Genomic DNA, 19,179 nt, shown 5'->3' on the forward strand with positions numbered 1-19,179 from the left:
CACACCCTAATCCTAACCCTAACCCCAATCAAATCACGTGTGTGATTTATTTATAAACAGAGATGTACGGAGAATACTGGTAAGACGTTCAGTTACTTCCCTTGAATTTTTTTTTTTTAATCCCCCTAAACTTGAAGATTACCTACATATATATATATATATATATATATATATATATATATATATGTATATGTGTGTGTGTGTGTGTGTGTATCCCTCTCTGCCTGTCTGCCTCGCTCTCTTTTCCCATATACATCTCCACATAAATACCCGCATACCTTTGTCTTCAGTTAATCACATGTATATAAAACTGTAGTTTCTAGAATATTAAGTATAATTGTTTGTTTTTTTGCTAGTTTAACATTAACGGGGACCCTTCACTGTATTTTCTGATACTATTTTCACGTTATCGATTAATGTCCTCACTTGCTTTTCTATAAATAAATAAAACAAAAACAAAAAAAAAGCAACCAAGCAAACTCATCAATAGGTAGCTTTTTTTTTCTTTATCGTAATCATTACAACCACCATCAACAGCATCATTATCCTCACAAGTCGTTACTACCAGCGACTTTATATGCATTATCACAGGTAGGCAATTATCACCACACCTTCATATAAAACAATGTTTCTCAACCATTTATTATCTATGGATCCTTTGGATTCCTATTTTTTCTCTACTGGATCCTCACACCCATTCAATGTTTAAATAAAATCCCATTATATTTTTATAATCAAATATTAGGAATTATATTTAAAAATGTTGAAATATTTTGTGTATTGCAGGAAATATAACCAATTTATTGCTCATAAACTTTAACCACAGAATCTTATATGAACCTTCCCCCTCCCTCAAGGGTTATGGACCCTGGTTGAAAACCACTGATCTAAAAGAATAAAATAAACAAAAATATATATTTATTAGCCGGGAAAAAAAAGGACACGATAACAAAAAGTAGTTTATCACAAATGATATTATGAAGGTGTTTGTATGTTTATATTTCTGTCTGTTCCAACACAACTGTTCTTTTAATTAATTAATAATTGTTAAATAATCATGAAGGTTGATATAGTTTTGGTAACAGAAAAGAGGGAAATATAACGTTTATTGTCCTTTCAGACGGTATTAAATGATGCAAGAGAAAGTCAACGATATATACATGTACGTATGTGTATAATTATCTCCATCGTTTTTACGTCGTTTTCCCACGCAAGCATGAAATAGCCTAGCCATGATGATAAAGATTTTCTCCAGCCCGAGAAGCTCTTTTCATCAGTTTTTATTTGTTTCTCATGTTTTTCTTTTCTCTCGTCCCCACAAGTAAAAACTGATGAATCTTTTGGACTTTTGTTTATTAACTCATGTAAACATCATTGCTTTTGCTCAATGAGGTTCACAGAAACAACACATAGATTCATATCCATCTGTCTGTTTATAAGTATGTACTGGAAGAAGTTTCCTTCCCACCACATGGTTCTGGGTTCAGTTCCACTGCTTGGAACTGTAAACAAGTGTCTTCTACGATAGCCTCGGTTTCGTACTTTGATATTGGTCGTATTTCTTTATAGATAATCTTGTTGAGCTTAGATAACGCTTAGATATTAGTATATAGTACATTTTGGGTGGATGGGAGGTCCTGTGGTGTATGTGCTTATATATATATAATGTGTGTATTTTCCAGTATATATGCATGATGTAAAACTCTGTATTAATAGGATGTAATCAAATGTAAATCTGCTACAAACAGTTTATATGTTCAGCAAAGATGTAAAAGGGATGAGATAAACATACGAGTCTATTGTAAAATTTGGCACAACTTCTGAATATGAAGTTATATGAAGAAATCAAAGAACCAGAACAAGAACTTACCCACAAATAATTAGCAATATGTGAAAACTTAATACAACATTAGATAAATGAAGGGGATAATTAGAAAATGTATTATAGAAAAGTTGGATTAATTATTAAACAATAACTGAATTAGTGCCAGAAATATGTATTAATACACTTTATATTTGAGTTATAACAAGTTTCATTAGTGGAAGGCTTGTCTGAGTTTTTGGTATGCTAGAAATAGCAACCAACTGTCCCACAAACCACACCATTTCAATTTTTGGGAAAAAGAAGAATGTGAGGGAAGGATATATTGGCTAAGGTAATCTTAGCTACATTGTCTGAATGAAAGAAGAGATGGGTGAAACGTATTTCATCCATCATAAGTCTGGGTTAAACAACATCAGTTTTATAATGGTTGTTTCTAAGGCACAAGGCCAGCAATTTTGAGGGGTAGGTATTTGTGGGGTACCATCGACAACAATACTTGACTAGTACTTTATAAAATTGGGCAGTACTACACCCCCTTCCCTGTGGACGGTGGAAAGATCAAGAGAGGCGTTGATGAAAAGTAGAGCAATAATAAATAGGGTGACCAAAAGGGGGGCAATGGATGTAACCCCCGACCCCCTAAAAAATAATGGGTTGATTAGGTTTAGTTTTATTCATGAAATACTGTTGCTTTGAATTTGCTGCATTTGTCAATGTTTGTGGTGCTGAGTGGAGGGGGTGGCGCTAGGAACATGGATCTAGTGTCAAGGGGGTGGCAGCCTGAAAAAGTTTGAGAACCATTGCTTTAGAATATCCACCTCTAAAGGATTAAAAGCAACGTTGATTTTGGTGGGATTTGAACTCTGAACATAAAGAACCAGAACAAATAAAACTGATGAATCCAAATGATGTACTTAAGATTAAAAGTTTAAATTCTAGTCAGGGCCTCACAACTGCCAGGTGGAGTCTGGTATGCAATAAATCCATTGAGAGGAATACCCCTAAACCATACACATTCTCTCCTGATGACCTTTGAAACCTACTGGTATACAGTATGTAGAGCTTTCAATTGCACAGATAATCTGTTTGTAAGTCTCATTTATATATATATATATATATATATATATATATATATATATATGCTCATGCCACATAAAAAGCATCCAGTCCACACTGAAGTGGTTGGCATTTGGAAGGGCATCCAGCTGTAGAAACCCTGCTAAAACAGACACAGTAGCCTAGTGTAGTCTTCTACCTGACCGGCTCCTATCAAGCAGTCCAACCCATGACAACATAGAAGGAAGACCTTAAATGATGATACACACACCACCACCACCACCACCATCATTATTTGATGTCTGCCTTCCATGCTGGCATGGATCGCATGGTTTGACAGGCAAGCCAGTGAACTGCACCAAGCTTTACTGTCTGTTTCGGCTTGGTTTCTACTACTGGATGCCCTTCCTAATGCCCACCACTTTACAGTGTATTTGATGCTTTTTATAGTGTACCAGCACTAGTGAGGTTACCAAGTAACTTGTAAGACAAGACCCTTTAACAGAGAGGAGGGGTAGTATTGAGGAAGGGGGCTTTGTGCCAGATGATCAGAGTTTGATAGATGGATAGCAACAGGTGCCTTGCATAGGAGATACATGGCTATTCCAGTTGGAAAAGGTGAGAGGGGAGAGAAAGATGGTGAAGATGTGGCTGGACACGCCCTCAAATTGCAGGTGTTGTATACCTTTTATCTTTTACTTGTTTCAGTCATTAGACTGTGGCCATGCTGGGGCACTGCCTTGAAGAATTTTTAAGTCGAATGAATCAACCCAGTGCTGATTTTTTTAAAGCCTGATACTTATTCTATTGGTCACTTTTGCCAAACTGCTAAGTTATAGGGATGTAAACACACCATATAATATATATGATGGGCTTCTTTCCGTTTCTGCCTACCAAATCCACTCATGAGGCTTTGGTCTGCCCAAGTTCAAGGTGCCACATAGTGGAACTGAACCTGGAATCATGTGGTTTTGAAGCAATCTTCTGGTGACAAAAATTGGATAGGGTGAACAGGCAGGTAAGTTTGTGATAGTGTGAACGGAGAGTGGGAGGTGGTGGGGAGAGGAATGTAGTGAGTGAACACTGGAGGGAGGGGGTGATTAGAAAGATGAATTGTGTGGGAGAGGGGCATAGACATGAATCACATGCCTTTAGTGTCTCTTTTTTACTTAGATCAGTCTCCTCAAGCACAACAGATGGCCAATCATGTTAGTCCTTTGTCATCTCTGTGAGGCTCAACATCAGAATGTCATTTTTCACCACTTTATTCCACATCCTCCTTGTTCTCCTTCTTCCACAGGTTCCGTCCACATTAAGGGAATAAAACGTCTTTATGAACCTGTCCTTATCCATATGTCTCACATGACCATTCCAGTGCAGTCTTCTCTCTCACACACTACATCTGCTGCCTCTTATGCCTAATCTTTCACATGCATTTACACTTTGTCTTACATGCGCACTGCCATTGCACATCCAGCAGAGTATGCCTGCTTCATTTCTTTTGAGCCTTCACATGTCGCTTGCATCTACAGCCCACATTTCATTATCCTGTAACATTGCTGTTCATACACAAGCATCATATAGTCTACCTTTCACTCTGAAGGAGAGGCCCTTTGTGTTATTGTGCATATGCGCACACACACATCTTCAGTGGGATTCCATATAGTTACTATTTATCAAATTTCAATCACAAGGCACTAGCCATCCTGAGTCCATGGTAGAACACTTTAACCCAAGGTGCTGTGCAGTGGGACCAAACCTGGAACCACCTGGTTTGTGAAGTAGACTTCGTCTTCTTCCAACAGCTATACCTCTACCATAAAAAATATAAGTGGTATTAACCCTGATTTGTTATATGACAACAATACAACCGCAATATTTTGGGGTGTATTTACTTAGATGGCTATAAGAATATTGCAAAGAAAGAATATATTACTGTTGGCCTCTTGGAATAAAATATAACAGAGTACCAGAACCTCAAAATTGAATACTGAGAATATAAAGAATATTAATTATGATTAGAGAAATAAGCATTGATATTAGTGCTATAATATAGCATTAATTGAATGTTATTGTTTAAAGGTACTTACAAATGGTTACTTGACCTGTTAGAATTAGCAGTGAAAACAATCTCAAACATCTTACCACATTACAGAAAAGAAGGAAATATCTGATAATAATCTTTCTGATATACAATAAGATGAGAATGTCATGGCTGGAATACTGTTTATCATTGGTCTGTTCATTGAGTGCTGACCTTTGAGTACCAACAATCTCTGCCCAGGGTACAAATCGAGAAATAGGAGGGGCACTTTCAACTATATAGTCCCAGTCTAGGATATCTGTCATCATATTCTGGGTCTTGAAGGGCACATTTCCTTCTATAAATAGGTTTGTGATAGGAGGGAGAATTTGGATTCAGAATGAATAGTATAAGATATCTTCTCCAGTAGCCTAACAATGCCACCAACCCACCACTTTGACTGGTGTTTTATTTATTGAATTACCCAAAAAGATGAAAGGTAAAGTTGATCTCGGAGTACAGAAGGTGAGAATGATTACCACAATGCATTCTGTTTGATGCTCCAACAGCTCTGCTGCTTTGTCACTTTACAGTTTCTAATAAATGTAACATGTAAAGTATGGATACTATATAGATATATATGTATATATACATACATATAACTTAAAACAGACACAGAAGTCTGGCCAGCATGGAAAGTGGACGTTAAATGATGGTGATGATCATCATCATCATCATCATCGTTTAACGTCCGCTTTCCATGCTAGCATGGGTTGGACGATTTGACTGAGGACTGGTGAAACCGGATGGCAACACCAGGCTCCAGTCTGATTTGGCAGAGTTTCTACAGCTGGATGCCCTTCCTAACGCCAACCACTCAGAGAGTGTAGTGGGTGCTTTTACGTGTCACCCGCACGAAAACGGCCACGCTCGAAATGGTGTCTTTTATGTGCCACCCGCACAAGCCAGTCCAGGGGCACTGGCAACGATCTCGCTCGAAAATCCTACAGGAGCCAGTCAGGCGGTACTGGCAACGGCCACGCTCAAAATGGTGCATCTCATGTGCCACCCGCACAAGAACCAGTCCAGGGGCACTGGCAACGATCTTACTTGGCTTGCCGGGTCTTCTCACGCACAGCCCATTTCCAAAGGTCTCGGTCCGTAGTCATCGCCTCGGTGAGGCCCAATGTACGAAGGTCTTGCCTCACCACCTCAGCCCAGGTCTTCCTGGGCCTACCTCTTCCACGGGTTCCCTCAACTGTTAGGGTGTGGCACTTTTTCACGCAGCTATCCTCCTCCATTCTCACCACATGTCCATACCAGCGCAATCGTCTCTCTTGCACGCCACAACTGATGCTTCTAATGTTCAGCTTTTCTCTCAAGATACTTACACTCTGACGGGTATTCACATTGACATTACACATCCAACGGAGCATACTGGCTTCATTCCTTGCGAGCTTACGTATGTCCTCAGCAGTTACAGCCCATGTTTCACTGCCATGTAGCATGGTTGTTCGTACGCATGCGTCATACAGTCTGCCTTTTACTCTGAGTGAGAGTCCCTTTGTCGCCAGCAGGGGTAAGAGCTCTCTAAACTTTGCCCAGGCTATTCTTATTCTAGCAGCTACACTTTCAGCGCACCCACCCCCACTACTAACTTGGTCGCCCAGATAGCGGAAGCTATCGACTACCTCTAGTTTTTCACCCTGGAATGAGATAGAAGTTGTTTCCTGTTTGTTTGCAGTCTTTATTGCACCTGAACATCTGCCACAAACAAAAACTAACTTGCTAGTTAACCTGCCTTTGATGTTGCTGCACCTCTTATGTGTCCATAGCTTGCACCGGGTACATCTTATAGAGTTACTACCTACTCCTTTTCTACATACTGAGCAGGGCCATCTACCTGAAGGGGTTTGTGTTTTATCTACCTTCCTACTTATTAGGATTTTGGTTTTAGCTAGGTTGACTCTAAGGCCCTTCAATTCTAGACCTTGCTTCCACACCTGATAATATCAAAACATGATACATACTAGGAAAAACATTGCATTTCTTCTTGTGTTTCTGTATATGTCTGCTTCCTTAATATAAATATATACATATATATGTAATTATTAATTTAACATATATATATATATATATATATATATATATATATATATGTATGTGTGTGTGTGTGTGTGTGTGTGTGTGTAAGAGACCAAAGTGTACGTACGTTGCTATATATATATATATATATATATATAAAAGCAGAAAACGGGTGTGGTATTCAAAGCTTTATAGAACATGCATGTGTTTCAGCAAAATGCCCCGCATCTTACTGTAGTGGATTGTGGAGCCCTCTATTGAACCCAATTTTGGTTGTGTGTCACACTTTACTCTGCCTTCCTTTTATATATATATATGTGTGTGTGTGTGTGTGTGTATTGTTTAAGATGCTAACATTTTGCCAGCTTGCTGCTTAAAAGCAGCCAGCACACTCTGTGATGTTGTAGGCATGGGGAAGGATATTCAACTATAGAAACCATGCCAAAACATACAAATGAAACCTGGGCAGCGCTCCAGTTGGCTGGCTCCTGTCAAACCATCCAAGCCATGCCAGCATGGAGAACAGATATTAAATAATGATAATGACGATGAGTGTTATTGTTTTAATGTCCACCTTTCCATGCTTGCATTAGTTGGACAAAATTTATTGGGATAGACTTTCTATAACCAGATGCCCTTCCTGTTGTCAGCCTTCACCTATTTCCAAGCAAAGTAATATTTTCCTATAGCCAGACATATTTTCCCTGAATACCAGAAATGAATGATACTACTTGTATGATAGTGACTCTTATTTACAACTATCATGTGATGTTAAGACAAGGAGGTACTATCTTACACACACACACACACTATGTGTGTGTATATATATATATATATAAATAGAAATAATACATTTCTAAATCTCTCAGATACATTTAAGCAGTAGTGATGCGATAAAGTAGTTGTATGCTGTCAACTTAATGTGACAGTCCCATGAAGGGAATAATACTACTGTTATTTAGCCCTAGGAAGCTGCACCGCTTCCTGTTGGCCTTGACACATTTCCTGTGTCCTTTGACAGCATACAACTACTTTATCGCATAACTACTGCTTAAATCTCTCTGAGATTTAGAAATGTATTATTTCTATTTTTGAAATTAGTGAATGTGTTTCAGTAGAATTATTATATGTTTACAAGAGCTTGACAGGCATCTCCAACTAGCAGGCCATTGCTACTCCAGAATGATGATGAGCAAAGACTCAGAAACATGTCTCTGGATGCAGGCTTAGCTGGGTGGAGGTGCTTGTCTCCCCTTTGTAAACATAAGGACACAGGAAATGTGTCAAGGCTAACAGGAAGCGGTGAAGCTTCCTAATGCGAAATAGCAGTAGTATTATTCCCTTCATGGGACTGTCACATTAAGTTGACAGCATACAACTACTTTATATATATATATATATATATATATATATATATATATATATATATATAGAGAGAGAGAGAGAGAGAGAGAGAGAGAGAGAGAGAGAGAGAGAGAGAGAGAGAGAGAGATTCAGATGAATATGGTACTTAAGTTGAGGCACCAGAATTTAGTGCGGTATTATCCATACAATTTCAAAATAAGCTGAAGTGAAGACAACATGTTCTTTGTGTATCTCCTTACCTTCTTGGAGTTTTTAGGTAAAATTATACTAATGTGTCCATCTGTTTTAATTTAATGAAATTCTATGTCTTTATGCAGGCTAAGCATTGCTCTGTTTTTAAATTGATGTAATGGTTGCATTGTTCAATCAAATGGAGTCGCTTGAAACGATCGTACTGCATTACCTCTGGATATCCTTGTTGCTTATTTTGATATATGTTTATAGTGATCAAATGTATGTGCTGTACACTCCTTTGAATTGACAATGCCTGTACAACTGCAAATATATATATATAGTTCAAATTTACAGAAAATAAAAGATGAAGGCAGGTGATGGAACAAAAAACAGGTGTATTAGTTTGATGCTCAGGAAGAATGGAAAAGTCTTTGATGTTTCAAGCCTATACTATACATACACAGAAAATAAAAGAATTCGCGAATGTAGTAAGACTGTGAGGATAGCTTTAAGAATAGGGTAAATACCCTTTAGAAGACAGGAAAAGGATCAATTTCCATCTTCTGAAGAGTATTTATCTGATTCTCTAAGCCAGTACTTCTCAAACTATCTGATATGGCGTACTAGTAGTTTTTTTCTCCAATGTGCCAGGGACCAGTAATATTTCTTAATAATATCAATTTATACCGGAAACAATATATATAATGAATATAATAAGAGTCGACAATTTTTTTAAATTTATATTTATTTTGTAAACAAATAATACAATATTACATAAGCATTTTATTATAATGTTTCTTTCTTTTCTGGAAACTCACCACGCACTGGCAGCTGATGGCTCGCGGACCGGCACTGGTCCGTGGACTTCACCACTTTGAGTAGCACTGCTCTAAGCTGTTCTCACAGCTTATATATATGTGTGTGTGTGTATAATACTTCTTTATATTTATATATATATATATATATATATATATATATATATGAAAGAGAATGGGAGAGGTATGTAAATGAGATTATAAACAGGAAAATGCATGAACACATGTAAATGTACATTTATATATATATTCTTTTATTCTTTTACTTGTTTCAGTCATTTGACTATAGCCATGCTGGAGCACTGCCTTTAGTTGAACAAATCAATCCCAGGACTTATTCTTTGTAAGCCTAGTACTTATTCTGTTGGTCTTTTAAAGTTTCTGTCCACAAAATCCACTCACAAGGTTTTTGTTGGCTCTTTAACCAACAGATTTACAAATCAGTCAATAATGTATTCTCTTTCATTGTTCATTTCTTGCCTATGTTTCACTAACTTGTCAATGCCTTGATGATAGAATTCATCAAGCCACATTTTCCATTCTATGTTGTTGAATAAAATGCTTTGCAGATTGTTGCAGAAAGACTGAAAAAGGTGATAATCAGAAAGTGTTATATGAGGAGAATATGGTGAGTGTGTAGAACTTCCCAACCTGAGCTCTTGAATGACATTCTTGGTCAAATTAGCAACATAGGGGTAAGCATTACCATGTTGAAGAAGCACATCAATGTCACTTGGTTGACATTGATGTCAACAATGGTTGAGTTTCAAATAGATTATCACTTAATCACTGAATGTAAATCTCTGCATTAAATATCCAGCTGTTTCCAAGCATTTTGTAGTGGATTAGCCACCAAATGCAGATCATAGTTTTATGAAGATGCACCTCTGGTTTGTCTGGAGGTGTTATTTGCTTGTTGGGACTTACCCATTCTTTTTTCTGTTTCATATTGATGCAAAGACACCATCTTTCATCGCCTGTAACGATACAGTAAAGAAATCTCTGTTTGTATCCCAGAAGACTGGTGTTGAGAGACCAAACTGGTGGCCATAGAGGAGTGCCAGAGTTCATCTCATTCATTCAGAATGTAGGGAATCAATGCACTGAGTTTTTGAACCTGACCCATAGAGTGATGGTGTCAGATGATGGTATCGTGAGAGCACTTCATCTGCTGTGTCAGTTCCCTATGGATTGTGAATAAGCTGGTTCAATCTATCCTCTCTTAACAGAACTGGTTGACCAGAGAGGTTGAATTCCCCTGTTTGAAGTGTGAAAACTATTTCTGTGCAGTCCTTTCAGTAATAGCACTTAGTCTACACACAGCACAAATGTCTCAAGCAGCTTTTGGCTGCTTTTTCAATTGCCTTGATTGAAAGCAAAAGAATGCAGATGTCAAAAATGCTACATTTTTCTTTCTACTTGGCACTTTATCATCATTTGTCTGAAAGGAGGTAAAATTTTTTCAAGTTTCAAAAATGATAAACAAAGGCTGTAGAAAACACTATGATAAAAATATTTTTCTCATTTCAAATATCTTTGGAAAGAAATGAAAGATTTTATCTGACAACTCAGTGGAAGGTACTTGACCATGGTGCCAATCGATGGGACAGAACTCTAAACTGTGTGGCTGGGAAGCCAACTTCTTAACCACACAGCTGTGTCTGCACATTATTCTGTGTATATGTGTGTGTATACACACATACATACTCACCAGTGGCATATGGTGGTTGTTGTATTGGGTGTGCTGCCACACCCAGTTCCACCAAACTTCAAGTAGTGGTATAACAAAAGTTTTCCATTAAATTTGCAATTAAATTATTGAGTAAGGTTAATATTTATAATGAAGTAGTTAGTCTAGGAGTTGGTGTGAGGCATGAGTTACTTAAGGAGAATGTGTTAGGTGATAGGAGTGTTTCATTTACATATGTTGATGTACTTACATAAGCTTCATTATGACAAGAATACATTGACTCACTATAAAAAGGTGCAGTGGGTGCGGTATATCTACTTTATTGAATGACAAAGATAACGAAAAACTGTAGTTGCCCTCATTTTCCAGAGCGGGAAGAAGGGGAAAAATAATTTTGCTTCAGATAGTGTTTGGGATTTCTTTTGATGACTTTTAACTTCATCACAATTCTAGAAGGGCACACCTTAGTGCTTACCAGGCCTATAAAAGAATATCTATAGCAGTGGCTCTCAACCAGGGTCCATATGGCCCTTGGGGGCAGGAGAGGTCCATATAAGATTTTGTTAAAATTTATGTGCAATGAAATTGATTATATTTCTACAATACACAAAATATTTTTATTTTCTTTTTATGTAATTTTTAATATTTTAGTTGTCTTAACCCTTTAGCATTCAGATAACTCTTATCAAATATAATGCTTATTTATTCACGTTGTTTTGAGGTTATCTCATAGCTTGAGACTTCAATGATGTGATTGTTTATTTTTTAGAATGGCATTGTAAAGGAGGTGTGAGAGGCTGGATATGGCTGGTTTGAATATAAAACAGGTTGAATATTTGGGCTGGATATGATAAGTTTAAATGCTAAAAGGTTAAATAGCAGTCAAAGTTTCCCTTAAATTATCCCCTACTGCTTAAAATAAGAGAAAGACACATTAGATAGTATAGTTTTAGATATATATATATATATATAAAAAGAAATAATGTTCATTGCTAGAACATCTTCTGGTCAGATGTTTATTCAGTTGGGGTTGACTCAGAGTTAAACAACAATGATTACAACTTCGTACTTATTTTATGACCTCCAAAAAGATGATGGGTAAAAATTGATCTCAAGCAATATTTGAACTCAGATGATAGAAGGATGGAAAATTAAATGTAAGATATCTACAGATATCTGTTACACCACTCCTTTTGCTGCTCCTCTGTATCACATTTGAGACACAGGAGAAATTTCCCTGGTGTCCATGCATCATATATGATATACATTCCCTGTGTTTTTTCAGCCAGACGAGTAACTTGGGACTGATGACAAGAAAATTTTACATTACTCAGAATGTAAGAAGCAAGGAATCACTAAGTCTGAAAACAGATGTGAACATTTAGGACAAATTCACATGAAAATGCTTTAGACAGGCAAAGAGTTAATAAAAACTGATAGAAGGTTGGGTAAAAAGACATTTGGTACCTGTTCCAGCATTTCATCTTATGACTCCGATATCAAGGTGTATCAGCTCAAAGTCAGCAGCCTTCCCATAGTTAAGCACTAACATCATATTGACAGGAGTCTTGCCCGTATAGCCTAGGCATGACTGTGTGTAGGCACAGGTGTAGCTGTGTGATAAGAAGTTTGCTTCCCAACCACATGATTCTGGGTTCAGTCCCACTGCATAACACCTTGGTTAAGTATTTTTTCTACTATAGCCTTGGGCTGACCAAAGTCCTGTGAGTAGATTTGGTAGATGGAAACTGAAAGAAGCCTGTCATATATATAAGTGACTACAATGGTAGTGCTCCAGCATGGCCACAACATGTAGCTGAAAGCAACAAGAGAAATTGTCATTGCTGTTTAGCTCTAGGCCATCTGTCATCCAGTATACCTAGAATCAAAAGTCTTCCAGCAGTGACCACACCACTGAACAATGTAATAGGACTATGTTATTTTAAAGTGACCTTTACTTATTTAAGTTGATAAAGTGCAATTTCAGAGAGATTTGGCTACTATTTTAGTCTTTTTTTTTTTTATAAAGACTACTATTCCGGTTTCTCTTTTTATAAAGAAAAGGTCATTGTTCCATGTCGTCTTAAAAAAGGAAAAAACTATTTTAAATGAAATCATCATCATGGTAATGATCATAATTTCTTTGCTACATGTACTGTGTGTGTGTGTGTGTTTGTGTGTGTGTGTGTGTGTGAGAGAGTGAGAGAGAGAGAGAAAGTAGGTATGCTTTGTCGTTCTTGAATTGTTCTCTCTTCCTGCCTCAGTACACCTACCCACTTGTTTTGGTTTTTTTCCTTACTCTTTATTCCACCCACCACTCCTTTAAAAACTCATTGCACATGCATTGTTGATGTAATTCAGCAAAACACATGTCTGCAATCACATTCATATACAAAAAAAAACGTGTGGATATGTATCCTATACCCCTCCGTTTTCCTATGTACATGAAATATGCATAGATGTTCTCTTCTTTCTCTCTCATACATATACAGGTTTATATACACAGTTGTATTGCTACATATTCCTGTTCATACACACTGATATATATAGATGTGCACACACACACACACACACACACACACACACACACACACACACACACATTCATGTTTACTCCTCATTTGTTTCATTTTGATAGTTTCTCTTAAACCCACAACGATTTAACCTTTGCCCTTATTTCTGTAACTTCACACTATTTTTATAGTGATGAAAGGCAGAAGGTACAGCAATAATTTATTTTCTGAGCTTAATTTAAAAAAAAAAAGATTTTTTTATAGATAGGATTTTCATTTGGGTCAGCTTTCTTCATTATTTACTTGTAGTTTGTTTTGGCAGTTAATGTGTCTCTTCCTCATAATCCAGCTTAATGAGGTTGGCTTAACAACTGTGAAAGGAAGGTTCTGAAGACCATGTTCATCAGATAACATCCATGCTGACATAGGTTAGATGATTTGGCAGGATTTGAGCTGGAAAACTGTATTGAACTCCAATGCCTGTTTTCTACAGCTGGATGCCCTTCCTAACACTACTACAGGACAAGGATTCTGGATTATTTGTTATATTTACTTTACTTTACATGAAGTATTTCAATCTTACGTTGACTTTCAAGTCTTTCTCTGATTATCTCCCGTGAAAGTACGCTCATGGTTTCCACGTAAGTTATGATGGTGTTGCTGTTTCTAAAGTTTTATTTTCATTTTTCTATTATTAATTTTATTTGCATCTCTATCTTAGTAGAAACTGATTGATAAAGAAATCAAACTGCACAAACAAATGACAGCAAAACCATTCAGTAATTAAATAACACTAACATATTCAGTAACAGTAATAAATTTAATTTATCCTTGACAATTTTTAGTTTTACCAATTTTTTAATATATCACTCCTGTTTAAAACCTCTTACCTACTTGACAATTGCATTTCTAGCTCTGTCTTGAAGGAAGCTTTACTTCTTGGACTCACGTTTTTGTGCACAATGTTGTTGTTAAACCTCTGTTAACAGCACCGTATGCAGGTCCTTTCCATTTTCTTTCATGCATGGATAAATTTTTCACTATAGACCTTAATTGGCCCATTTTTAGCATTCTCGTTTGTGAGAGCAGTCGAGTTTATTTCAGATATTCTCATTTTAAAAATCATCTCCAGCTAATCGTTGAGGGGACATTGGTGTTGACTTGGTGGAGGTTTGCACTCTCTGGGTGTTCTTGTTATTATTATTAACATAGGCACAAAGCCACAAGCAAAGTTGACCTAAGTATGATTTTAATTCTGAAAATAAAGGGACATTGTTAACGACTGTATTTTGCCAGTCCTTCATTCTTTTTGATAAAAAATAATTGTTTCTACATTTGGTACACAGTGAGAAATTTTTATGGGTGGGGTTATAACCAATTAGATGACCCTGGTGGTAAAGTGTTATATGGGTGAGAGACAAGGTTCTGCAAACTGTATAACAGACTGTTGCCATGTAATCAACATGGCCAGCTGTTACTCTAAAACAGAACTTATAAATAGATTAACAATTTTATTGTGCTTTTAGAGATGTAGATCACTAATTTGTTCTAGATTTCTTTATCAATGCCTAAGTAGTATGCTTGTTTTTTGATATGGTGGATAGAACATATATACAGATAACCTGTTAACACTTATTGATCCTAAAATAGCTTGAACAAACTCTATAGTTGCTAAAAAAGAACAATGAATATTCATGTAGCACAGCATATCATCATCATCATCCTTGTCATCGTTTTAATGTCTGCTTTTCCATGCTTGCATGGGGCAGACAAGAGTGTTTTTGGAATTGATAAAATAGTATCTGTCTACAAGCAACAGGGCTCAATATAATTTAAAGTGATACCCTTGCTTAGCCATATTCCAATAATTGGACTCATATTTCGTATCTTTCAGTATAAATTATTTAATCCATATTTATGGTTCAGACAGGTGTTTTAAAAGGCTTTTTTGTTGTTATTATTATTATTGATTAAAGCAGCGCGCTGGCAGAATCGTTAGCATGCCAGGTGAAATGCTTTGTAGTGTTTTATCCGTCTTTGTGTTCTGAGTTCAAATTCCGCTGAGGTTGACTTTGCCTTTCATCCTTTTGGAGCTGATAAAATAAGTACCAGTGAAATGTTGGGGTCAATGTAATCAACTTATCCACTCCCCCGAAGTTGCAGATCTTGTGCCAAAATTTGAAACTGTTATTATTGATGATAAGGCAGCGAACTGGTTCAACCAGGCAAACTGTTAAGTGGCATTTCATCCATCTTTATATTTTGAATTCAAATTCTACCAAGGTCAACTTGCCTTTGATCCTTTTGGGGTCTATGAAATAAGTACCAGCTATGCACTGGGGTCAATGTAATGGACTAGCCCCCTCCCCCAAAATTTCAGGCCTTGTGCCTGTAATAGAAAGGATTATCATTAATGATGATGATGATGATAATGATGGTGGTAGTGGTGATGATAAATATATGTTTAGCCCTTTAGCATTCACAGTATTCTGTCAAATACAATGCTTATTTATTTACATACTTTTGAATTAATCATGCATTATCTTGAGATTTCAATGATGTGATTGTTTATCTTTAGAATGATATTGTAAGATAAATGTGAGAGGCTAGTTCTAACTAGTTTGAACATAAAACAGGCAGAATATTTGGGCCAGATATGGCAAGTTTAAATGCTAAAGGGTTAAAAGTTTAAGCTGAATGTGAAAGAAAAACTACTATTGCATTGGAAGTTGATAATTCAACATGGACAGTGTGTACGTATTATCAATAATGTATTGATAAACACATATATTTTGACTGTTTCTGTGTTTTTATATCCCTTGAGTAAACTCTCGAAGAATATGCTGTCTTATTGCCAGAAATGATGATATAATTATTAACTTGCAACTGTTCAAGAGGACCATTAAACCAAAATGGCCAAATGGTCAATAAATTTGTTTTGCCACTGAGATTTCAGATTCAATTCCACTGGATGTGGAATCATGGGCAAATGTAATTTTCAATAACTTCAAGTTGACCCAAGGCCTTGTGAATGAAATTGGGCACATGGAAACTGTACAGAAGCCTGTTGCATGGTTTGTTCTTGTAATTTAAAAAGATGCAGCCTTCTCACATACTGTGTCATACTGATTCTGCCTGAGAATTACATTAAGGGCACATGTGTCTGTGGAGGCATGTGGCTTAGTAGTTAGGATGTTGAACTCATGATCATAAGATCGTGGTTTTGATTCCTGGTCCAAGTGATGTGTCATGTTCCTAAGCAAAACACTTCATTTCCTGTTGTTCCAGTCCCCTCAACTGGCAAAAATGAGCAATCCTGCAACAGTCCGGCATCTTGTCCAGGGAAAAAGGAATATATACACCAGTAAATTTGGAAACCGGCCCTATGAATGTATATGACTTGGAGAAGAACTTCATCCTTTTTATATTACACTTGTATAAAATACTCAACCACTTGTATTTCAATTCAGCAACACTGGTTTTGGAGGGTCTGCTAAGGCTTTAGGTATGAACCTTTTCTCCAGACTGTTGGTGGATGTCTGCCATTCAGTGATGAAGATTCACTTCTTCATTCAACTCCATTACTTGTTCATGAATTAATATGTAAACAACTGATTATTACATTGGCATTAATTGTACCATTACCATAATTTTCAGGCAGAATCAGTATGACAGTGTGTGTAAGATTACACACTACTCTTTACCACTTCATACTAAAAATATCCGCCTATGGATATAATAATAGATTACTTTATTTTTTCTGTCTCCGATGAAGGGAAGTACTGGATCTTCCCAGAAACAGCTGTAAGACTCTATCCATAAAATACTTCTCCAACCTTACCATTGCTCTCTTTATCTTTTTATTTTTATATATTTACATATACACACGCTAATACACGACTTATAATACCCAATCCTGTTCATACAACGATTGGGGCAAACTAATCGGTATACAGCACTTACTCGGTATTACCTGTATCCTCCTGGGTTTGGTTAAATCCAATACCCTCCTCAACCTTATATATACATATATATATATATATATATATATATAATTCGAAACGTCGAGTTAGAATAGAGGCAGCTGACGAAGGATTAATTCCAAGTGGCTATCTGTTTTCCTATGTGTTCGTTCCATTGTCTGTAGTTCATTTTTCTAACATCCTGTACCCTGATATGCATCTATATACACATGTAGATGTAAGTATGTACATATATGTGGGTATACATGCATACATATTCTTTGTATTATTATATATATATATATATGTGTATGTGTTTGTGTGTCTGTGTTTGTCCCCCCAAACATCACTTGACAACTGATGCTGGTGTGTTTACATCCCCGTAAATTTGCGGTTTGGCAAAAGAGACTGATAGAATAAGTACTAGGCTTACATAGAATAAGTCCTGGGGTTGATTTGCTCCACTAAAGGCGGTGCTCCAGCATGGCCGCAGTCAAATGACTGAAACAAGTAAATGAGTAAAGAGTGAATATTATATTGCTTTGTTCTTGTGTGCGTGGAAGTGTATTTCTTTATATATGTAAATGCAGTATGTAAATAGATTTTTGTATTACTTCGTATTATAGCAATTTGATGTAAATTATATAATATAATCTATCAAAAACAGAATCAAAAATATTTTAAGAGGCATCAAAAAAGATGAATTATTTTGTTTAGAAAATCTTTACCAAAAGGAGCTTTGGACTTAACTTTGTTACGTTCTGATTGATCAGAGTGAAATCCTGAAGCTAATAGATCAATCAAGCAAACAGGCATGATAAAAAGTAGTGGTACCTAATTGTTGGGTGATGGATAAGTGATTGATTATAGGGATACAGAGTTTATGTAATAAAAAAAATAGTTTCTAATAATTATCAATGATGAAAGCACAACTGTACTACTTTTTGATATACCATTAATGTTAATTAACTGTATCTCATTTTACATGACCAAGTTTAATTTTATTTTACCATTTTTTCCTTCTTATTTTCAGAAATGTGGATTTCTCCCAAATGCAAACAGGTCTGTGCTTTCGTCTTTTTAAATACTTTTAGATTTAATGCTTTTAAAAGTATCAATTAAGCTCATAATTTTTTTTTTAATATCGCAAATAATTTCAAGAGACTAAAAGTATGAATTTTGCTGTGTCTGGGGAGAGTCATACTGCCTTAATGCCTTAATAACACACTCACCAGTTCAATTTCCACTCATTTATCGTTTTTTTTTTTCTTCCAAAATTTTTGTCACTTTTGCAACCTTGTCAATGGATGTTGACTCTGTCTGATATTGGAGCTGTGTTCCTGTTGTCTTTTTGTGCAACCTCTTTGCATGTGTGCTTGTGTATGCATATATGTGTGTACATAGTCACACAAATTCATGCACATAGACACATTCAAGCACACGCACACAAGGAGACAGAGGTACACACACAAATACACACATGCAAGCATACACACACAGTCAGATGAACATGCAGAATACATACAAACTTACACATGTGCATACATACAAACATGCATACACACATATATGCATACTCAAGTACACATGCACACTGGTGCACACACGTGCATAAAAAGACAAAAGGAATGCAGCTCCAATAACATAGTAAACATCCATTGACAAGGTTGC

At 36.4% G+C, this 19,179-nt stretch overlaps 1 protein-coding gene across 20 annotated transcripts in view; it reads left to right on the top strand.

The window, feature by feature from the left end:
* Positions 1-19,179, top strand: part of LOC106867811 (synergin gamma) — a 70,462-nt gene that overhangs the window by 5,138 nt on the left and 46,145 nt on the right. For 13 of the 20 annotated variants that reach the window (XM_089364947.1, XM_089364935.1, XM_089364946.1 and 10 more), the window contains exon 2: positions 18,542-18,570. In XM_089364947.1, the coding sequence (XP_089221073.1) occupies positions 18,542-18,570 (29 nt within the window). Of the gene's footprint in view, positions 1-1,120; positions 1,163-13,185; positions 14,188-18,541; positions 18,571-19,179 lie in introns of those variants that run through there. The other 7 variants (XM_089364934.1, XM_089364945.1, XM_089364950.1 and 4 more) reach the window with 3 other exon arrangements.

The sequence above is a fragment of the Octopus bimaculoides genome, chromosome Z (genome assembly GCF_046866305.1).
Source record: "Octopus bimaculoides isolate indiv1 chromosome Z, ASM4686630v1, whole genome shotgun sequence".
In the NCBI taxonomy this organism is placed as follows: Eukaryota; Metazoa; Mollusca; class Cephalopoda; order Octopoda; family Octopodidae; genus Octopus; species Octopus bimaculoides.